This window comes from Equus quagga, unplaced genomic scaffold (assembly GCF_021613505.1).
Source record: "Equus quagga isolate Etosha38 unplaced genomic scaffold, UCLA_HA_Equagga_1.0 153_RagTag, whole genome shotgun sequence".
Lineage (NCBI taxonomy): Eukaryota > Metazoa > Chordata > Mammalia > Perissodactyla > Equidae > Equus > Equus quagga.
The window spans coordinates 5,509,995-5,534,186 of NW_025796915.1; the positions used below are offsets into that span (position 1 = coordinate 5,509,995).

The 24,192-nt window shown below is 37.8% G+C and overlaps 1 protein-coding gene across 2 annotated transcripts in view; it reads right to left on the bottom strand.

Moving 5' to 3' along the window:
* The window catches only part of LOC124233040 (leucine-rich repeat-containing protein 49), a 137,092-nt gene that overhangs the window by 103,571 nt on the left and 9,329 nt on the right, over window positions 1-24,192 (bottom strand). For both annotated transcript variants that reach the window (XM_046650057.1, XM_046650058.1), the window contains 3 exons: window positions 21,205-21,408; window positions 14,468-14,534; window positions 8,760-8,903 (listed from right to left, as the gene is read on the bottom strand). In XM_046650057.1, the coding sequence (XP_046506013.1) occupies window positions 8,760-8,903; window positions 14,468-14,534; window positions 21,205-21,408 (415 nt within the window). The remainder of the gene's footprint in view (window positions 1-8,759; window positions 8,904-14,467; window positions 14,535-21,204; window positions 21,409-24,192) is intronic.

A 24,192-nucleotide genomic window follows, 5' to 3' on the forward strand; every position in this document is an offset into this window, starting at 1 on the left:
TAGACGGAACAGAATAGAAGATTCACAAAAAGATTCATTTGATTATTACTCAATTTCAACAAAGACCTCAATTCAGTTCAATAGGGAAAGCAAGGTCTTTTCAATAAAAGGTGATGGAGCAAATAAATATCCCTATGTGGGAAAAATGAACCATGACCCCTACCTTCCACCATACCCAAAATTTAATTAAAGATGGATCACAGACCTAAAATGAAAGGAAATCTATATGTCTTCTGGAAGCAAACAGAGAACATATTCGTGATATTGGGATAGGCAAAGATTTCTTGGATAGGACAAAAAAGGCACTAAGGATAAAAGAAAACAATTGATAAACTATACTTTACTAAAATGTAAAGCTCCTACATATCAAAAACATTGTTAAGAAAGCAAAAAGGCAAGCTATACAGGAAATATACATCAAACAAAGGACCTGAATCTAGAATAAAGATATACTACAACTCAATGATAAAAAGATAAACAACCCAATTTTTCTTAAACTGGCAAGAGACTGAACTGATACTTCACAAAACGATACGTCAGAATGACCAGTCAGCACTTGAAAAGATGCTCTATATAATTAGTCACCAAGGAGCTACAAATTAAAATCACAATGAGAATACCATAGAGTCACTGAAATTATAGACTGTCAATGCCAAATGCTGGCAAAGACATGGAGCAATTAGAACTCTCATTTATTGCTAGTGGTAGTGTAAAGTGGTATAATCATTTTGTAAAACTCTTCGGCAGTTTCTAATAAACTTAGATAGCTACCTACCTTATGGCTCAATAATGACACTCCTATGTACTTACCTAAGAGAAATAAGAGCATGTCTGCCAAGATAAACATATCAATAAAAGACTACAAGAATAGTCATAGCAGTTTTATTTGTAAGAGTCAAAAACTGGAAATAATCACAATGCCTGTGAACAGAAGAATGAAAAAGCAAACTGTATTATATTTATACAATGGATACAATGCAGCAATTAAAAAGAACACACATTATAAAAAAACATTATCCAAAAGATACAATGTTTTTTCATTCTTCTGTTCAGAGGCATTCATAAGTAGAAGATAAAAACAACAACAAACACACACATAGCAACAGAGATTGGACTGGTGATTACCAGAGGGGAAGTGGGGTGGGAGGGGGACGAAAGTGGTGATTAGGCACGTGTGTGTGTGTGTGTGTGTGTGGTGATGGATTGTAATGAGTCTTTGGGTGGTGAACATGTTGTAATCTACACAGAAATTAGAGAAATTGAAATATATAATGATGTAAACCTGAAATTTATATAATGTTATAAACTACCGTTACAACAATAAAAAAAGAATTAAAAAAAAAAGAAAAACCACCGATACATACAACAAAATGGATGAATACCAAAACATTATGTTTAGTACACACAAAAAACATACTTTATATATATATATCCTTTATAAAAAGTTCAAAAACAGGCAAAATTAATCCATGGGGATAGAAGTTGGAAAACCTCTGGGGCGGGGAAAGGCATTGACTGGAAAGGGGCACAAGGAACTTTCTGGAGTGACAGAAATGTTTTCTGTCTTGATCTGGGTGGTAGCCAAATGAAAGTACACTTGCATTAAAAAAAGTTATTAAACTGTACAGTTAAGATTTTTGCAATGTACTGTATCTAAATTGTACCTCAATAAAGTTTGGAGGAAAAGTCTTCACATTTAGAGTTCAGCTTTTGAAGCATTCCTTAACTAATAAAGTCTATGCTTTTCACACAGTATTGTCTTCTGTGCCATCAAGAACATTGGTGATGGGGCATAGTGGTTAAGTTCGCACACTCCACTTCGGCAGCCTGGAGTTAGCGGGCTCGGATTCTGGGTGTGGACCTACACACGACTCATCAAGCCATGCTACGGAGGCATCCCACATACAAAATGGAGGAAGATTGGCACAGATGTTAGGTCAGGGCCAATCTTCCTCACACACACACAAAAGACCATTGGTGAAGCAGTATGCCCTAAAAATGTGCTTTAAGATTGTTGTCTATGGGGCCTGCGCTGTGGCTGAGCGGAAGTTTGCCTGCTCTGTTTTGGTGGCCGGGGCTCACCAGTCCAGATCCAGGGCATGGACCTACACATGGCTCATCAAGCCATGCTGTGGCGGCATCCCACATAGAAGAACTAGAATGACCTACAATTAGGATATACAACGATGTACTGGGGCTTTGGGGAGGGGAAAAAAAAAGAGAGAGGATGGAGGCGTGCAGAGTAGATTAGAAAATAAAAGGGGACTGGCCTGGTGGCATAGTGATTAAGTTCACATGCTCTGCTTTGGCAGCCCTAGGTTCAAGGTTTGGATCCTGGGTGCAGACCTAGCAGCACTCGTCAAGCCGTGCCATGGCAGCAGCCCACATAAAATAGAGGAAGATTGGCATAGATGTTAGCTCAGCAACAATCTTCCTCAAGCAAAAAGAGGAAGACTGGCAACAGATGTTAGCTCAGGACCGATCTTACACATACACACACAAAAGGTTGTTGTCTACAGGATTTTCTTCCGAGCTACTGACACCCTATCCGATGTTTTGATATTGTTAAGATAAAGAAACACTAGTGCTATGGTCTGAATGTCTGTGTCTGCCCCAAATCCCTATGTTGAAATCCTAACCCCCATCATGGTATTAGAGGTAGGGCCTTTGGGAGGTGCTTAAGTCATGAGGGTAGAGCCCTGATGAATGGCATTAGTGCCCTTATAAAGAGACTCCCCAGAGAGCTCTAGCCCCTTCCACCATGTGAGGACACAGTGAAAGGGCACCAGCTATGGACTAGGAAGAGGGCCCTCACAGAATGCAACCATGCTGGCACCTTGATCTTGACTTACCAGACTCCAGAGCAGTGACAAATTTCTGTCGTTTATAAGCTACCCAGTCTGTGGTATTTTGTTATGGCAGCCCAAATGGACTAAGACACCAGCATGGATTATTCACACAGCTTCTTGACACTTTGACATTTCTTTCACTCACTCCAAGGAGTTTGCTGAACGTCTCCTGCCTTCAGCTGCATTGCTTGGCATGTGATAGGCAACCTCTCTGAAGCTATCTTAGTAACAAAATGTAACACAGCTTCATCTATACATGGTTGTCTTCCTTTTAAAGTATTTGATTGTTAATAAGCAAAAAATGTGGAATTGCAGTCATTCCTCCAATGAAAAATATATTTCACTAATACTATAAAAGTAGGTCTTTGCTGTTTGATTTCCATGCCTTCGTGAATAATGTTTCATTTCAAAGTCAAATCATGGTGTAATCTTTTAAAATACATTTTGAACACTGATTAAATTCAAAACATGTAGTACCAACAATTGAAATGACTACAGTATAAACAGTTAGAGCCAAGTTCACATATATTCAGGCAATGAAATTGCTGTAGCCTGTCCAACAGTGATTTTAGATGTCATAGATGTAAGACATGTCCAGACTTCAGAGTTGTTTGAAATATGGAAAAATGTGTCTCAATTGGTGAAATATGGTAGTTCCACATCATATACACACCTTAGTATGGGAGAAAAAGAACTGTCAACCAAGTCAAACATCAGTAATGAATAAAAGCAAAACAAACACATTATTAGACAAATTGAGACAGCTTCCTACCACGAGAGGTAGTAAAATACTCTACTTAAAAAAAAAGTTTCTAAAGTTTTCTAAGTTATATCTTTTGGGAGGAGTGGTGAACCCAAACAAACATGTGGGTGAATCCAAATAAGCATCAACTGAAAACAACAGCAACTAAAATATCTAATTTGTGGAACAGAAAGACAAAAAGAAAATACTAGACAAAAAAAATGTGTAAAATTGGAGGGGCTTACTGGTTTAAATGTTTTCAAGGTCCTTATTTGAGAAGAGGGTAGAGATGTACACTAACTCTATAATTTAAGTCAAGCATGTATTTTAAAATGTTAAAGAGTACCCATTAAAGTGAATAAGAAAGAGCAGAGAAAATAAGGCACAAGAAAAAAAAAGTACAGGAAAAGCAAGACAAATAGAAAGCATGAAATAACATCAAAGTGATAAATCTAAATATGTCAGTAATCACAATTAGTACAATAGAATAAAGTTTCTGGTTGAAAGACAGATTCTCAGATTATAAGTGAAAAGAGGAATTGTGCATTCTTTATAAGAAAAAGGTTGATAAAGAATACTTAATATGATTCACTGAGAAGCACTCAGCATCACTTGTGGTGATATTCCTGCCAAAAGTGCACAAGCTGAATCTAATCATGCGGAAACATCATTAGATAAGCCCAAATTGAGGGACAGTCTACAAAATAATAAACCAATACTATTCCAAAACGTCAATGTCATAAAATAAAAGGAAAGATTCAGGTACTCTTCCAGATTAAAGAAGACTAGCGAGACAGAAGAACTGAATGCAAAGCATGATCTTGAATTTTCTTTTGCAATAAGGGACACTATTGAGAAGATTGGGAAACTCTGAATGGGATCTATAGATTAGATAAATAGCATCATATCAATGTTAATTCCCTGGTTTTGATCATTGTAATTTGGTTATATAAGAGAATTCCTTGTTTTTAGGAAATACACACTGAAGTATGTGGAGATAAAAGGGCATCATGTCTGCAACTTACTCTTAAACAGTTCAGGAAAAAAAAACATATATATACATAGAGAGAGAGAGACTGGTAGACATAAAGTGAAGGGAAAAAAGAGAATGACTTTGAGAGGCTAAATCAATGTACTAAAATGTTATCATTTAAGTAACCTGGGAGGAGGGTACTGGGAATTCTTTATACTATTATTGCAACATTTTCTGAAATTATGTCAAAATTAAAAATTACAAAAAGGTTGGGGCCGGCCCAGTGGTGCAACAGTTAAGTGCACACATTCCGCTTCAGCAGCCTGGGGTTCAGCGGTTCAGCTCCCGGGTGTGGACATGGCACCGTTTCACAAGCCATGCTGTGGCAGGCATCCCACATACAAAGTAGAGGAAGATGGGCACGGATGTGAGCTCAGGGCCAGTCTTCCTTAGCAAAAAGAGGAGTATTGGCAGCAGAGGTTAGCTCAGGGCTAATCTTCCCCAAAAAAAAAAAAAAATCACAAAAAAGTTAAGGAATAAAAAAGATATACCAGGGGGCTGGCCCCGTGGCCCAGTGGTTAAGTTCGCACACTCCGAGTTGGCTGCCCAGGGTTTCACCGGTTCAGATCCTGGGCACGGACTCAGCATCGCTCATTAAGCCATGCTGAGGCGGCGTCCCACATAGCAGAACTAGAAAGACCTACAACTGGAATATACAACTATGTACTGGGGAGCTTTGGGGAGAAGAAGGAAAAAAAAGAGGAAGATTAGCAACAGATGTTAGCTCAGGACCAATCTTTAAAGAAAAAAGATATACTAGGGGAAAAAAAACAAAAGAAAGCTGATCTTAACATTAGACTAAATAAATAACAACAAAAAATTGAAAATGCCATGATTGTCCATAAATAAAAGAATATTTAATTACAATCATACAAGGGAATAATACGTAATTAAAATTAGTGATCTAGAGCTACAAGTATCAACATAGATAAATCTCAGCAGAATGTTGAGAAAAGCAACTTACAGAAGATACGTACAGTAGGATACCATTTACAGAATATTTAAAAGGATGCAAGAAAATTATTTCATATTGTTTAGGGATACATACATATATGGGAAAAGGAAACAGACACGCATAGGAATAAACACCAAATTCAGAATTGTGGTAACCTCTGCGAAGGAGGGAGGGAATGTGATGGGGGAGGGTTACACAAGAGGTTTCACCGGTATTTGAAAGACAACAGGAAAATTGAAAGGCTTTTATTTGTTAAGTTGATTGCTGGATATACAAATGTTGGTAACATTATTTCCTGATCTTTTAAGAGTGTCTGAAATGTTTAGTAATTTTTAACAGGGAAATATATAAACTAAAAAGATATCTGGTTTGAAATTTACAAAATTTCCAAGAAAAAGATTGGTGAATTTAACTACAACAAACAAACAGTAACTTTTCTACATCAAAAACATCAGAGAAGGTTTCTAATAAGATGATGAAGTAGGTAAGGTATTTGTTTCATCTCCTTCCCAAGATTCAGTGGGTGAAGCAGAAAAAAAAAAACACAAAATGAGTAAATCCACGAAAATGCTAAAAACAAGAGTTATCATTAACAGACTGGCATTTTTGGTGAATTTCAGGAAGTTGGAAAACAGATAGGATCTTGTTGGAGATAACTGTGAACAGAGAAAACTGCAGCTTAAAACTAGCAGGAGAGACGCTGCGCTGCAAAGGCAGCAGTTCTGTCTGACAGAATGCCATCTCACTCCATGCTCAGGGTTAACACGTACAAAGAGCAGGCGTGGACTGCGGCTAACTGTGGGCAATCAAGCAGATGTGTAATTAAATGTCCGTCTACTCAACAGCTATTCCTGGAACACCAACAAACCCATCCTACTCCCAGCCCACTCCCACCCCTGCCATGCACACACAGACCAGCTGGCTGAAGAAACCCCCAGCTGGAGCCTCAGGATCTGCTCTCTAAACAAAATAGAGCATCTGTCAAAGAAGGATGGAGAGTGCGGGTGTTTTATCTATGGAGATGATTAATAACTGGCCACAGTAGAACCAGAGGGGAAAAAGGAATGGCAGTATTACCTGGCACAAAAGCTACTGAAGCCCTTCTACTCCCAAAAGTAAAGTCTTTCCTATTTTGGCAACTACAGAGCGAGCCTGCCTTTTCCCTTCCACTTACTCTAAAGGGAAGTCTGCCAATGTGTGGGATTTAAAAACTTACACAAAGCTAGTCATCATTCCAGGGAGAGACCTTATGGTTAAAAAAACCTATTCAACTGCACAAGAGACCCAGCCACTACTTAACATGGTCCTTCATTTAAGGATTACCAGCCATTGAGGAAAATCAAAACCATGGAAGAAAAAAAAAAGGAAAAAGAAAGAGTGTGATAACTGACCCTGGAGAAAAGAAAAGATGATGAAAAAAAAAAGAATCTTCAAATTTAAAAGTCTCTTGGCTCTTTTAAGAAAAGGATGCTTTGAAAAAGAAACAAACAAGAGTTGAGTAAAGTTTCTTATTTATCCTTAAATGTATACTCACAATTTCCTGTAAATTAATATACATGATACTTATCATTATCATGATAATCATATATGTATAATACTTATCACTAAATCTTTTTAGCTTTTAGAAATTAATGCAATTTCTTCTTCCATAAAATGTTTATTACTGCTTAAACGATACCAGTAATGATTAGACATAATACTCAATGGGAAATTCAGTAAGCAATTTCTTCTATATGCATTTTGAATTTTCCAAATGAAAGACAAAATATAGACAGGGATATGCTAGAGCCTATAAATTTCTGTACCCTACCCTACCAAAGCTTTTTGGATTCTCACTATACCCAAATCTTAAGGTCAGGTTAAGTCCAGACTGAGCAGTTCCTAGAGACTCAGCAATGAAACAGATTAACTCAGTCTGGATGTCTTCTAAAATAAACAAGCCATTTGCAGTATTTAAATCCAATCTGGGGATGGCATGATAAAATTTAGAGGTTCTGGAATAAATCCATGTCTTGGCGAAGGTTCTGAAATTATCTCAACCTCCTAAAAAATATGAGCACTACTTGGCTCAGATTTTCTGGGAAAACTTCAAAATGAAACCAGCCTGTACAATGAGGCCTAGATATAACGCATCATCTGTCCCCCAACCTTTTCAAGGGTACCACTTACAGTTATACTTAATTATTTACTAAGGAACTCAAAGTCTTGAAAAAGTTCAGAGTTATATTGTGCCTTTAAAAGTGCTTAAATGATATCCAGAGAGAACCTAATGAAGTTTTTTATTGCATATAAACAAAGGAAACTTGTTAAAAGAACAAATAACATTCTTACAAATCATTAGAAGTCGTCCTTGCCTGTATCATATCACACAGCTAAAAGTTGTATTTCTAGTGCTCTTCACATATGCACAAGTCAAAAATACCTGAGCACCAAGCTGTTACTTAGTTGCTGAACTTGAGCATAACTATAAATCTAATGAAGCTTATCTTCAGAGTTCTAGAGTCGCCTTTCTGTGGTTTTGCCCCCACAATGCTAACTCTTGTCCTCCTGCTCACATGCCAGTTCTCTACCATCTTTAAGTCTTTTTTCAGAGTCAACAAGCAAAAAGGACCCTACAGATAATCTAGCCCAAATGCCCTTATTTTAGTGAACAGTAAACTGAGGCTTAAGAGTTAAAGTGATCTAGCGAAGGTCACACAGCTCATGAAAGATGAAGCTGAGACCAGAACTAGGCCTCTGAAGCCCTATGCAATGCTCTTTCTGCTAAACCAAGTTGCCTCTTTAAAAACTGCAAGGGATATGATATTTATGCATGTTTTCACAGCGCTCAAGCTCTCCTCTCTGTGCCTTTCTCCTCTTGGTGCAACAATTAATCAACTTTCAGTCACCAATAACCTTCTTTCTTATTAAAACACCCAGGACAAAACAGGAAAGGATTCAGTGTTCATTTACACTAGCTGATTCATTTACTCATACTTCTATACCCTTTCTAATGGAAAACATGTTAACACTTCCCAAATCAAAATATTATAAAGCTTAATAATTATATCCACAATTTAAATTCAGAAAAAACTAAATTACCTTTGATTCTTACTTTGCATAAAGCAATGCTATAACATTTATTTCATTTCCTTAAAAGAAAAGCCAGGGATCACATATTGATTCTACTTTAATACTCACCACAAAAGTGATTTGATTATGTCTCAGGTTAAGTTCAGTTAGTGAGTCCAGCCCATTAAGATTATCAACATGACTTAAAAGGTTTCTGGCAAGATTTAAAACTCTCAAGTCACACAAATGACTGACATTTTCGATTTTAGAAATCTGTTAAAAAATGAGGAAGGGATGATTAGCAGCCATAAATCTCAGACATGCATGTTATAAAAACCCTAAAAATAAAAGATAGAGTCATTGGATTCACTGACAGGTTTATATGAAGACATTTAAAAATCTATTTCTATTTCCTCTATTGTAGATAACATGAAGTCATTTAACTTGTGAAAATTAACTAAAGAAACATATTTTATAATTTGAAAATAGTACATATTTGAAGCAAATTTTATCCAGTAATCAACAAGTCCGTCGTTTGGGACCTCTCTAAGTGCCCAATACTGTGCCAAGTCCCATGAAGATAACAAGAAGTATACATACTACTTGCCAAACAGAAACTTACTATGAGCCCAAGGCATAAGCTCACAATGTTTTGACCAAGCAATTCTGTCCTCTGAGAGAAGCAAGGAAAAGGAATGATACTAAGTTTCCCTTGTTAATTCCATTTATACTGCAGGATCCTGAGAGCAGTCAAGAGTCTGAATGGAAATAACTCAAGGATCTAGGATCCCCAGTAGAGGGTGATATTCTTTATTAGTGGAAATGTTTAAGAGAAGGGACAGGGGCCGGCCTGGTGGTGCAGCAGTTAAGGGAGCATGTTCTGCTTCGGTGGCCTGGGCTTCGCAGGTTCGGATCCCGGGTGCGGACATGGCACTGCTTGGCAAGCCATGCTGTGGTAGGCGTCCCACATATAAAGTAGAGGAAGATGGGCACGGATGTTAGCTCAGGGCCAGTCTTCCTCAGGAAAAAAGAGGAGGATTGGCAGCAGTTAGCTCAGGGCTAATCTTCCTCCAAAAAAAAAAAAAGAGAGAGGGGACAGATAGATAATGTTTAGTCAGGTAGACATTAACTGTTTAGAACGAGAGGACTTGAATCATGGAATATGCACATGTACATAAGCACTGAACTGCAGCAGAGGAGCTAGAGTTTCACAGCAAGGTCAGGATAAGCAAAAGCTATACCCATGAAGTGATGAGACCTCAACAGGATTTTAAGCCCCACTATTGTACTATTGTAATATAGCAAGCATAGCACAATGGGATGAGTTTCTACGTGACACAGAAGTAGAGGTCCTTTTGGGGAGCTTCATCAACCTTTTAATGTAATGTACTTAAGTAACAATGAGTCATACACATAACACTTTTTCCTCTGAACATTAAAAATAAACTGCAAAATCACTAGAGATTAATTTTCTATGTATTGCCATCACACATATGTATTATTTGAAATTTTTCATTTAACAATTCAAAGCAGATGTTAGCTAACAGAATTTTTTTAGTTTTATAATCCAGTTTCTATGTTGTTGTTTTGACCTTACCTTACATTCAAGAAATATCATCTAGATTCTATCCAGGTTTGAGAAGGGAAACCCAAGTATGTTTATTATAAATTCAATAATACATAAAGGTAACATCTGACCATGCTTTAAAATTTGTCCTAAGATTTTTGGCCTAACTAATGTAAAATGACAATAAATTAAACAAAAAATTGTAAAGGAAGAAACAAGGTTATCAGTATTTTCAGATGACAGAACTGTATAACAAGACATGGACAAAAACATTTCAAAACTAAATAGGTGATGTAATCTGAAACGTATGGAATCAGCAAAAGGCAAAATAGACACTGTAGAAAATGAGTAATGTCAGCACAGGCTTGAGAAATTCTCCTGAAATACTAAGAAAAAATAGAGATAAGAGGAATAAAAGATAAGATGGGGATACGAAAGACAAACAACATAGATATAACAAACATAAATGGAAAAGCAATATTTAAATAAATAAAACTTTCCTGAGCTCAAGAAAGATATAAATATACAGGATGAAGGGGCACAATTGTTGTATAACCTGAATAGGGTGTTTTCTCCCTTCTGCAAATAATCCTGGGGCTTTTCTTTTAGAAAACTACCTCTCTCCAATTCCATTTGGTCCTGGTGGGACTTACAATTAGAATGCCTACATTTTAGAGTTACCCTTTAGTTTGGTAACTCTGAAAAGAAACATTGTTAATGTTAAATCTAATATACAGGTATCAACCCGTAATTTTTAAAAAAAAATCACTAATGATATTGTTGGGCATCTTGGTTTGCAATCAGATAGGCTGGAATCATATATAACATCTCTGACAGAATAAAGTCTGTTACTCGTCACAGCCATAGACAAAGTCACAAGAATAGAGTAAACGATAGAAACTTTAAGCAAAGGGCGGTGTAGGGTGAGAGCATGGTTCTTGATTAGTTAATAAACTTCACAGCAAGAAGAAGAGTTGATGGGAATGTTTGGAAGCCCAATCATGGGTCACACTGATCAGAGAGAGGGTCCCAAGTCAGACTGCAGAGTTTCCTAATACATACAGGAAAGCTGGATTTTCCAGTCTTAGCTTTGTGTATAAGAGTAACCAGACTGCTCTGTCTAAACAAAGACAACCTTCCTACTCAACAATACTGACAGAGTGAATGTCTGCTTTCAGGGAAGCAACCACAGAAAGGGCAAGCTCTCCCTGAAGGAAAAGATACCACTGAAAGAACAGATTCTTTTCGAAGCACAAGCGTTACCGAGAGAACAAATTCTGGTAGATCAAAAAAAATCTAGGTCAGAAATTGGGAGTTACCCTCCCAGATTCCTCTGTATACTTCGCTACTCATGTATTAACAATTGCTAAATCTTGATGTTTCTACTCTTTAAATATTTATTCAATCTGTCCCCCTATTATTATCCCTATTGCTACTACTTCCGTTCAAGCCACTATCACTTCTCACCAGGATTATCGGATTAGTCTCTCAGCTGTTGTCTGTCTCGTTTTACCTCCCTCCATCTCTTTCCATTCCTCAATCTATTTCTTGAACACTATCATCGTTCCTCAGAATGTCTTCACATCCATAAATCAATTTTATTTAATTTCAAAATATACAAGTATCATTTTTATTTCCAATGGAAGTAAATTCAAAGACAAAAAATTCACTTAATTTTCTCTTAGTTTTTTAGCTACCTGACCCTTTTTTTTAGAGTTGGACATTGTTTCATCTTCAATAGTTTATCTCCTGACTTTTTAGAAGCTTAAGGTCACCAAGTCTGTCTTCGCTTTGAAATACTCCAAATTTTTGCTTACTGGTTAGATATTTTGAAACAAGACTTAGATTTTCATTTCAAACTTCCTTCTTGTAGTTAAAGAGCCTTGAGAAATAATTTGTGTGGTACAAATATTTAATATTAATACACGCAACATGACAAATGTATGCTGAAATTATAAGACAGTTAACACAGGTCAGCTAACAAGGGATAGAGCAGTTTTCATCAACATAATGGTTGGTAAATAATTCCTATACACAGTATATAGATCAAGTGATATGTTAGTTCTCTTAGAGATCCTGGATAAATGTTTATTTCTCATATATACATTTTTAAATAAACTTAATAAAAATATTGCTACCATAAAATGTTTCATTTATACTTATGAATAGTTTTAAAAATAGTGGGCTACAAGTTAAATGGCAATTCCTTGTTATGACAAGGAGTACAAAGTCCTCCAATCTGCCCTTTACCTACTTTTCTTGCCTCATCTCTCACCAGTCCACAACATGTGCTAAATTTTCTAGCAGTAAAAAATACTTACCATATTGTTTCTAGTCTCAGTGCTTTTGCATATGATATTTCTCACTGACAAAACTCTTTAATTTCTCTTCCCATTCTATCACTATCTAACTGGATAACTTCAATTCTATTAGAGCAACACTAACCCGCCTGCAGAGCTGGGCAATTCCCAGGTCTTCGGCACTCCTCCCACAACGTGCACACACAGACACACAGAGAGGGCTGCGATGAGATTAGAACCTAGCAGATGTGGCCTATCTAGATCTATCAAGGTTTTTATTAATTACATTAGCTTTTCACCAAAACAATTGGGACTAACAGCTGTTAGAAAATCTACAGAGATCATACTGAGGTTTGCGCCTGACCAACCGCAAATGGCAGTGACAGATCTTGTTTATCAACAGGCAGGGACTCCTGGACCATCCCAGAATGTATGCTCACTACCTCAGGAGAGGCTTTACCTTCTGCAGGAGTATGTAGCTCATGTAGCTATTCATAAATAAATACATTTCAAACACTAAAATTTAAATGGAAGAGCAAAGGGTTAAAAAGACAGCTGAGATGCTCTGAGAGAGAAGAATAAGGAGGGGAAATAAACCAGATAGAGAAATCCAGACAGACAGATAGAGGGGTAGACAAATTGACTGAACAGAACAATAAGCCCAGAGTATATAGTAATCAGGGAAATATAAATCAAAACCACAAGGAGACAACACTTTACACAAACTCAATCAGCAAAAATTAAGAAGCCTGACGATTCCAAATGTTGAAAAGAACGTGGGGGCTGGCCCCATGGCTGAGTGCTTAAGTTCATGCACACCACTTTGGCTGCCCAGGGTTTGGCCAGTTTGGATCCTGGGCACGGACCAAGCACCGCTCATCAAGCCATGCTGAGGTGGCGTCCCACATAGCAGAACTAGAAAGACCTACAACTAGAATATACAACTATGTACTGGGGGCTTTAGGGAGAAGAAGAAAAAAAGAGGAAGATTGGCAACATATGTTAGCTCAGGGCCAATCCTTCAAAAAAGAAAAAAGAATGATCACAGGTGAAGGTGAGCTTTATGAAGGAAAAAAAAAAAAGACTGAAGCAACAGATCTCTTAAATATTACTGGTAGGAGCATAAACTGGTACAACCACTTTGGAAAACAATTTGGCGTTATCTTTTAAAATTAAACATTCAAATAACCTATGACCCATCAGTTTCACTCCTAGATATAGACTCTAGAGTCCTTATGGTGTATGGAAGAAACACATACATCAATGTTCTTAGAAGAACTATTCCTAACAGGAAACAAAGCAAACAACAACAACAAAAGGAAACAACTCAAACATCTATCAATAATAAACTAGAGAAAAAAGTTTTCATATAGCCACAACATGAAACATACAACAGTGGAAATGAATAAACTACAGCTACTTATTCAAACAGATGACTCTCAGTAACATAATGTTGTATCCAAAAAGCAAACACTAGATGTCAACATAGAGTATGATGCCTTTTTTAAATTAACAGACAATACTACTAAACAATATATTATTTAGACACAATTATACGTGATAAAACGAACTGAAAAAAAACCAAAGAGGAATGATAAATGTGAAATCCAGAATTGGGGTTACCTTGGAATGAAGGAGGAACACTTAAGTAGAAGAAAACCATTAGTAACAACCTAGCTCTTGGGTTGGGGTTGGATAACGTCTACTTAAAAGATAAGTTAATAAAGGACTAAATAAGAAACAAAATTGTCCTAACTATAAGGATTCCAAATGTTTTATATGTTTTGTCTGTCATTTACTGCCAAGGTATTACCAAATCTTATATAAATAGGCTTAATACCTTAGAAATTTCAGTGAATCAGTGAAGTAACTCTTCAAAAATTCAACATGAACATAACTTAAAACTTTTATAATACCAAATTTCCTGGACTTTTGCCAAAAAAGAAAGAAATAAAAAGGCTTTACGATACCTGATTTCCATGAAGGTCCAAGACATCTAAGCTTTTTAGATTCTCCAGATTTGAGATTTTCTTGATTCTGAAAATCATAATAAGTAGATAGAAATATGGATGTATCACACCTATTGTAAATCAAAACATGCTAAGGCATAACTCATTTTAATTTATTCTCTATATACAGATAGAGAACCAGCTATATAAAGAGAGAGAGACCATATATAATTATACATATTAAAGAAAAACATACTTCCCATTGATTTAATTATAACGTTAAAGATGCAGTCCCACTGCAGGGAACATCTCAAAGACAGCTTAAAAGTTAGATCTTTAGAGAAGAGCAATTCTACTTCTAAGAACCTTAGGATAAGGCACTTATTCAAGGCAGTTCCCTTCACCTTAGAATACAATGTAAACTCCTAACCTCAGTCTTCAAGGCCCTAAACCATTTGGCTGCTGACTCTTCCTCCGCCTTCTCTCCTACCATCACTGAGGCGCACCCATTCACTCTGCTCCAGTCACAGGGGCTTTCTTGCTGTCTCTAACCTAACAAATTCATTCCTGCCTTGGGGGTTTACCCTTGCAGTTCCTTCTTCCTTAATGTTCTTCCCCAGGACTTCACATGGTTCATGCCTTCACATTATTCAGATCTTGGCTCAAATATCTTTTCGGAGTGGCCTTTCCAGATGATCCTATCAAAAATAGCTCTCCCCTTTCCCATCCCCATTACTCTCTCCTTTCTCTGCTTTTAATTGACTTCATTGCAGTTATCCTTGCCTAAGATTATATTATTTATATGTTTACCTTTTTATGATCTCCTTCCTCAAACCAAAATAGGAGCTCAAGAGAGCAGAAACTTTGACATGTTCTCTACTCTATCCCCAGCATTCATGACAGTGCCTGGCACAAGTAGGTACCTAATAAATATTTGTTGAATGAATGAATAAACATACTAACTAAATGGATGAATTTCATGTACAAGGGTATTCACAACAGGATTATTTATCACAAATACAAACTACCTAAATGCTTTCTACTGGACCTGCTCAGCTGTAATATTTATTTGGAATTTTTGATTTGCCATCTCATGAAAAGCTAAAACATTGCTAGAAGTTGAAAAACACAGAATTTTCTCTCTAAGAAGTCCCCTCTTACATTCCCTAATGGTTAGGGTCTACCCACTGTCTCCGTCACTCCTATCTTCTGCGGCTACCTTACCTGTCCAGCTGCCTCCAACTGATCCAGAACCTGGATCGCCCCTTGAAACTTCATACATGCTGATCAGCATGTGAACATAATGCAGACTTAAAGTTCATGAATTTCTATCTCCATTTACCTCAGCCATCTTACATCAGTGCCAAATCCAGACTTCTATCACCAAAACCAATTCAAGCCAATTTAATTTATAAAAATATTTCTCATACACTCACTATGTACCATCACAGCGTGATTCTGGTTCCTCCTCTCTCCCTTCTCTCTCACACACACACTCCCCCATGACCACAATCTCCTCCTCAGTCTCCTCTTTCACACCATCACACTGGCAGAATCTGCTCTTTTCCTAGAAAGCACCCTACTGCCTCAACACTGCTCAGTCACTTCATCCAAACCATTAACATCCTTCCAGACTCAGCGGAATCCTTAATTAGCCTTCATCCCGAGTCAGGCATGTAATACTATCCTATAGAACAATGAAATATCTCTAATAATAACAGCCAATATTATTAACAATACTAACAGTAGCAGCCAAACGAGATGGGAAAACAGACAAAACTTTCAACAAAATTATTCCTCCAACTGCTTTGCTCTTGAAATACGTTGAACAGTTAGAGAAGGTGACAGTATCCTAATAATATGGCTTAGGACAGAGTGATGCTTTCTAACAGCAATCCGACCTCATAGCTATTAGAGAAGCCTTGTATTCAATTCTTTTATTTTCCCAAGTTTACATTTCCTAAAACAGAGGTTCTCAAACTTCTGTGTGTGCATCAGAATCATCTGGAGGGCTTGCTAAAAATAGACTGCTGAGCCCTATCTCCAGAATTCCTACAATAGGGTTCAAAAACTTGCATTTAGAACCACTTCTTGGGTGCTGCTGATGCTGCCGGTCCAGGGATCACACTTTGAGAAGCACTGCCCTGAAATATAGACCTTCCTCCTCATCAAATCTCAATTCTCCCCTCACGCGAACCTTATGACGATGACTCCCCTGTTACACAGAAAATACTAAGGCCTATTATAAGGAAATAATCAGAGATGCAGACAAAGATTTATGGAAAAGGATATTCATCACAGCATTAGCATAGCAAAATAAAGGATACAATGTAAATGTCTAACAAAAGGGAAATATTAAGTAAATTATTACATATATTCATATATATATCATACAGCTCTTAAAAATTATATTTTCAAAGAACATTTAATGATATGGGATAATGTAAATAATAAAATATAAATATTCAAGTGAAAAACAAATGGTAGGTACAAAAACCAATTTTCTAAAGCAGTGATACGCAAGTATAGAAGAAAGGGTGCTACTCAGTGTTGATAACCAAAATTTGGAAACAAGGCAAAGGGATGACTGCATGTCCTTTCAATGTCACATCAGAGCACTGTCCACAAGCCTACCTAAGGATCATCTATTCACTACAGATTACAGCCCAAACTCTGTAAAGTCATATACTAACTCGTAGAAAACTGATAAGACGTAATGCTGATTTTTGCCAGGTAGGAATGTAATTTATTTTGTCTAAGAGAAACAAGAACCTGGGGAAGCCCCAGTGGCCTAGTGGTTAAGTTCAGTGTGCTTCACTTTGACAGCCTGGGTTTAGCTCCCAGGCATGGACTTACACTGCTCTGTTAGTGGCCATGCTGTGCTGGCAGCCCATCTACTAAAAAACAGAGGAAAATTGGCATGGATGTTAGCTCAAGGCAAATCTTCCTCAGCAAAAAAAGAAAAGAAAAGAAAAGATAACCTGAGGGTTATGATTTTACTGCTTTGTAGGATATTAACCTGTTTTATAACAACAATCTTATTCCAACATTCTTCACTTTTCATTGACTATATATCAGTTTCTCTTATGCTCCTTTGAACGAGCTTTGTCATCCTACTGGTTCCATCATTACGTACTGAGTTAATTAAAACACTGGCCTGTAATTACTATCTATTTGTCTGAGAATTATATTTTTAAAATTTTGAAAATTATACACAAGGGATGGAGATGGTCTCGGCGAAGTTCTCTGATTTGGAGGATCAATGTAATCTGTTTCTGTATTTTTCAGAAACTCTGGGCACCTTTAAGGCACTTCAATCACAGAAACCTTCATGTGCAGCACGTCTCCCCACAGAATTCCACCAGGGCCTCACACACTGTTAAGCTATCCAGTAAAACAGTCCCTATGTGTCGTGACTTGGGCATTCTCTAAGCTTTGACCCATAGTGGCTTTATGACTCTCACTTCAGATTCTGACTGCTCAGGTGAATAGGAAGAAAAATACAGAAGTCACTCAGTCAGTTAAACCCAAGACCAACCAAACATCTTGCTGTCTTGTTCCCGTGAATTGCCTTTGCCATAGATTCTCTCCTCACCCTTAGCACCTGAAATGACATAAAAACAGATCCATTCTAAAGAATTCAGAGGCACATGAAGGGCATCAGCTGACCTAGGAGGCCACTGGTCAGATCAGGTATTGATGTGAGGAATTTTCAGAATCCTCGTCAGTCCCTACTAGTTAAGGATTATTATATTAACACCAATGTGACCCAAAAGATTTTTTAAAAAGAAGTTCTCCCATTAAACAGACTGAAATGAGACAAAGAGAAGGCTCAGCCATCACCCATCAGCAGCCACAGACCTCTAGGGGTACATCACAGCCCATCTCTGCAGGGCACAGCACGTTACTGAACTGAGGACAAAGACCCCATTATAGGGTCGATATGAATGCTGGGCCTTTCAGGTGTCAGAGACAAATCCCTAAGTGGGAACCTTCAAGGAATCAAAAGGAAAGGAATACAGAATCCCAGGGTCTGGCAGAGAGTTTGGTATCCATAGTCCTGGGTGATCAGAAGAAAACACAGAGAAGTTCTATTCATTCACCTGTGATCACGAGAACACTAGAAGATCTCACAAGGACAGGCAGGGGACATAGAAAGTAGAAGAGATGGCAAGAACTTCACTAGCAAAGTGACAGAGAGGGGTTGGGAGTTCTTTGGTAGCAATGTAAACTTCACACACAGAATCTGAGCAGGGTATTTCTAGGTTCTGAGCACAAATTTTTGTTGGAGCTGCTTGAACTTAGAGGCATATCGTTGCCCTGGATTTTCATATATGGTTCCATTGCCTTGGCTTTAAAGACACTGCTGTGCTGTGCAATGTGGGACGGAGAAAACTTTCTGGACTTGACTAGCAGAGGATAACGAGTCATCCACCACAAACGTGAGGAGACAGGGTGGCAGCTGTGCTTCTCTCCTCTCCAGCAGTCCTCAGTCAGGTTTGCATAATGTGCACTAAAGTACTGCCACAGGAGAGATTTGCACCCTCAAGGCTCACAGGCCCCTTCCATGACAAAGTCAGCAGGTTGGAAAGCACCAGGCATATGTTTTAGGGATCAGATTTGCATTGTACTGATTCTTCAGAAATATGCACTTTGGAAAAATGTGGAAAGTTGTCTTCTGGCTCATTTTCTTTTTATGCAACAATATGAACAGTTCTAGAACTGTTTAACAGGAATTTTCCTTATGTGAAAAATAAAGTAAAATATGACCAAAAGCAAACAAACAAACAAAAAGATGGAAGAGTAGAAAGAGGAAGAAGAGACTGAATCAGATTGCTTTTACTTGACCAAGGTAAGGATAGAGAAGGGCATCGTCCCTGAGACTTGAAGGAATAAAGAGACCTTTAAAAAGGTCAGAAGGCCAGATAGACTGGTGTCTTTGAGGCACAAATTATTTTGAAAAAACTTAAAAGGTTATTTCCAAGAAGCTGAAAAGGAGGAGCAGGAAAAGAGAGCAGACTGAGAGATGATTTAAAACCTTAGGAACCAGGAGCAGCTCTTGTTTAAAACTAGGTTTAAAACTAGAAAAGGAGATTAAAAATATCACTGGAAAGCACCTAACTCAAGGACTAAAAGGACGGCATAAAGGCAATGGTTTGTTGCTGTCAGTGTCATCCAATCGATTCCAGACTTCTAGTGACCCTGTGTACAGCAGAACAGAAGCCTGCCTGGTCCTTTTTTGCTCTAACCTCTCACCTCTCAGCACTATATCAGATGATGTTCTACTGCTATTCATAGGGTTTTCATGGCCAATTATTTGGAAGTGGGTGCCCAGGTCCTTCTTCCTAGTCTGTCTAATCTGGAAGCTCCACTGAAACCTGTCCACCATAGGTGACCTTGCTGGTATTTGAAATACATTGGCACAGCTTTCAGCATCACAGCAACATGCAGCTGACAACCAGCAGACAGGTGGTGTGGTTCCCTGACTGGGAAATGAACCTGGGCCAGGGCAGTGAGAGTACCAAATCTTAACCACTAGACCCCAGGGCTGGCAAAGGGCAATGGTACTGAAGAATAAACGGAAGCTAGACAAACACATCAATTACTCCAAGGATCAGAAACTAGTAAAGAAATCTCTGGGAGAGATAATAGGGAGCACCTAGAAGGGAAAGCCTTAACTGTATGAAAAGTTTACTCCTCACTCTACTCAGTGAACTGCTCTGGTGGCATATTCACACTGTATATAGTTTGTACATATCTAACTTTGCAAAAGTCACTTTATGTCTCCATATATAAAAATTTCTCCATATATAAAATGAGAGAGCTGATCTCTGAGGTCACTTCAAGCTTAATACTCTATGATCCTATAATTCCCCCAAATTCCCTCATGCTACCATAATACTTAGTTTAACACTTGATTTAATAGTAGGTGATAAACTACAATGATTGGAACTTTCAAGAAACCACAGAGAACAGACAAGAGCCTAGAACTCTGGGACGTGATTTGGGAAAAAGTATTTTCTATTTACCACTGGCTAGTGAGAGTAAAGGGGTAATTCTTTAGGTATATACAGAGGGGCATGTTTAGGTATAATGCTATATCTAAACTACATCATTTGATAACATAGAAATCATTTTTGGATTTTGCTAAAAAGGTCTTCTTTGCAGGCGTTGTAAAAGCTATCCAGTAAAACAGAAGGGAGAGAAAAGTCATGAACAAATCTCAAGGAAATTACTCAGGAATTGTGTTGCTGCACTCCACAATAGAGCCTCATGAAAGGAACTGGGCAGGTTCATACAGGACGTACCATTATAGACACACTGAAAATACCCTCTGAACAAGAATCAGTCAGTAATTTGACAGTCACAAAGTATCAAATGTCTACCCTCAGTCAAGCACTGAGAAGAATCACAAGTGAAACACGTAAGCCTAACGTGGATACACACGCTTAAAACATAGCCAAGAGAACATAAAGGTAAGGCCAAAGTCTGCTATTTACTTCCAGATAAGATATGGTACTGGAAAGCAATGGAAATAATAAAATACACACTCCATAAATGTTATTTGGTTATTTGACTAATTGTCAGATTGAATCTCATAAAACAAATTATGGTTAAGTCTTTATCCATTCAAATAATCTTTCAAAAATTTTAATCTATTAGTTTCTCAAGTGTTATTCAATTCTGAGTTGCCATCTAAACACCACAGGACTCAACATTAGTTCTAAGTATAACAAAAATTGTTCTACAAAGATTACCTGTTTTTCCCCAACAGAAGGACCCGGAGGGATCTCAGAGTAGAAAGCCCACTAATTTCTTCAATCTGGTTATCATATAAATCCAAGAATATTAGCCTTTGCAGATTAGAAATATTTTGGATCCGAGTTATAAAATTGTGTTGAAAATTCAACAAACGAAGGTGCTCTTCCCCATCGATGATAGGACATACAGTCAGCTTTTGCCTAGAAAACATTTTAAAAAGTTAATAAAGTTCTGACTTGGCAGCCTGCCTCCCCTTGCAAATATTATTAGGAGTATTTTTGTGCTCCCATGCTGAGAGGAGAAAAAGATAAACAGAACCAGTTCTTGCCTCCATGAACTAAGCATCTTAGACCCAATCGTAAATCATTCATGTAAAAGTCAATATACTTTGACAAGGGTAATTATTAAAATTAAGTCTAAGCTCTCATTGTATTTTAAAAAAACCTCCAAATATAAATTATTTCACATAAAATTGACTTAACATCAGAAAACACTCAATGTAATTGCCTTCTGCGATAGAGGTTCAGATGATTCAAAGAACCATGTCACATAACCAGAGAAATGCCCTGGCCATCGATCCACTGATAAAAAGACTGTCCAGGCAACTAAGTCATCAGAAAAAAAAAAAAAAAACCACATCAAAGGATCTCTCATAGAATCATAGACTCCTGAGCTGGATGATATCTTAGGAAGAGCAAGAAATTCAGTTATCTATAGTTTACTCTGATGAAAACAATTTCATCCTGAAATTCATTAATGGTAAGGTGGTCCTTTGAACATTTCCTCAGAAGCTTAGATTTTAAGTGTATCTTTACATATTCAACACTCACTTTGAACTTTGCAGAACATTTAGAATGCTTAAAGTAGGATGAAACCTTAACATATACCTTCAGCTGTATTTAAAACAGTAAGCCTCTATTATGCAAAAAGTTATATATAATGTATTACATGTGAAGTAAATATGTGCAGGGCCCTTTAAGAATTCTACTAGTGTAATAAAATGGCCAGACAGGAGTGCTTTACTCTGAGATTTTCAAGAGTCTTCGAAGAAAATGTAGCTCTATTGATCAGAGTGTGAACAACTCTAACAGGGAGATTTATTAGAAATATTTCCTTCCAGTAAAAATCAAGCTAATGTAACCTTTAAGGAAAATAAATCAGTGCTATAAGCCTACATAAAACTGTAGAAGTGATCGAATCCTCCTCATAATGAAAAAAAGAATGATTAGGATAGGGAAATAACTGAATGTTAATGGTTTACAAAGATATGATGTTTAAAAATACAGGCCCTGAATAAATTGGTTTAAAATAGAAGTAAAATTAAAAAATAGATAATAGTTTAATTCTTTTAATGTGTGCTTAGCGTTTAGAATTTATTTCATGCATTCAATTATACTACCACATTTGGTGCTTCTGTTTTATAAATTATAAACTAATAAATTGTAAGCATTCTAGTTTAAAATTTCTCTCTTTGTACATCAGCTTAGCAAAAAAAAATTGTTTCATTTTTCCTGCTTCAGTCTTCGTCTGTTTCTCATAGCTAAACTTACTAATACCCCCAGATTCTAGTTCATCCAATTCTTGAGTCAGTCATCACTGAGTTAGGAAAATAACCTCTAACTCTCCTCTTACATAAGCTGCTATAGCTTGAAATAAAGTCACTTTCTTAGATTCCAAATCCAGTGTCTAAGATCCAGCTCCAAGGCTCACTTGTCCACACCATAACCCCATAAGTCCCTGCCATCCATCAAAGCAAGCAAGCAAACACAGATAAGCCAGTGCTCTCAAGGGGAGTTGATTATGCTTACAAAACCCCTGAGTTGCTACACTTCCCACCCCATTACTGACATGTCTGTTGGACAACGCTTTTGCCTCTGTATTTCCTACTTGGTGCTGATAGGTTGCCATCCTGGTACTCCAAGCCAACCCCAACTCCCAGAACAGCCAGAGGCTAGCTCTTCCAAGCATCTAGAATCTTCTCAGGGCTGGATTCTACTCTTTTTTTTTTTTTTTTTTTTTTGAGGAAGATTAGCCCTGAGCTAACATCTGTTGCCAATATTCCTCTTTTTTCTGAGGAAGACTGGCCCTGAGCTAACATGCATGCCCATCTTCCTCTACTTTATATGTGGGACACCTACCACAGCATGGCTTGCCAAGTGGCACCATGTCCGCACCCGGGATCTGAACCGGTGAACCCCAGGGTGCCGAAGCAGACTGTGTACACTTAACCGCTGTGCCACTGGGCAGGCCCTGGATTCTACTCTTGACCCTTCAGTCTCCTGGCTAAGGAGCTGCCCAGCATAGCAGATCCACCTTTGAAAATCACTACCATTACGCACTGCCTTTTCAGTAATGATCCCTCAGTGCCCTGCTGCTAGCCCGACTTTCTCAACTGTATATCCTGGTACTGATCAAATTATGCCTAAGCTTATGATTTCTTTGTGATCCTGTCGCTTCACAACCAGCCTCTGAAGCTGAGTCGGTTATCTTGGTCCTGACCTTCCTGGGTAAACAAGTCTCTGCCGGATCAAAGTCCGCGTCTTTACCCCAGAGGCCAAGTGCCCAGGACCCTCTTCACAACTGCCTGAGTCCCCCCAAGCTACAACACGAGTGCCTGACGACTTACGTCACGGTCTCACAAATACTGGCTCCTGTTAGTGTCAAGTAACATGAAACTGAAGGGCTGAGGTACTGTTCTCAGCTGGACTTTTAAAGACTGAGATTAAAATTACTACAGAATCCCTCAAAATGTTTTGTGGAAGCTATACATTTTAGGATTACAATCTCAAAAACCAACAATACTGCAAAGATGTCATGAGAGATACTGCCCTCAAGTGTTACTTTGTCCAAAAAACAACATATACCCTCCAGAGAGCTTTTTCCCAACCTACAAACACAAATGGCCCATGAAAATTTGCTGTCGGGTGTGCGCTGCTAAGCTCCGCAGTTTGCTTAACAATTCGCTGTCAGGTGTGCGCGTCTAA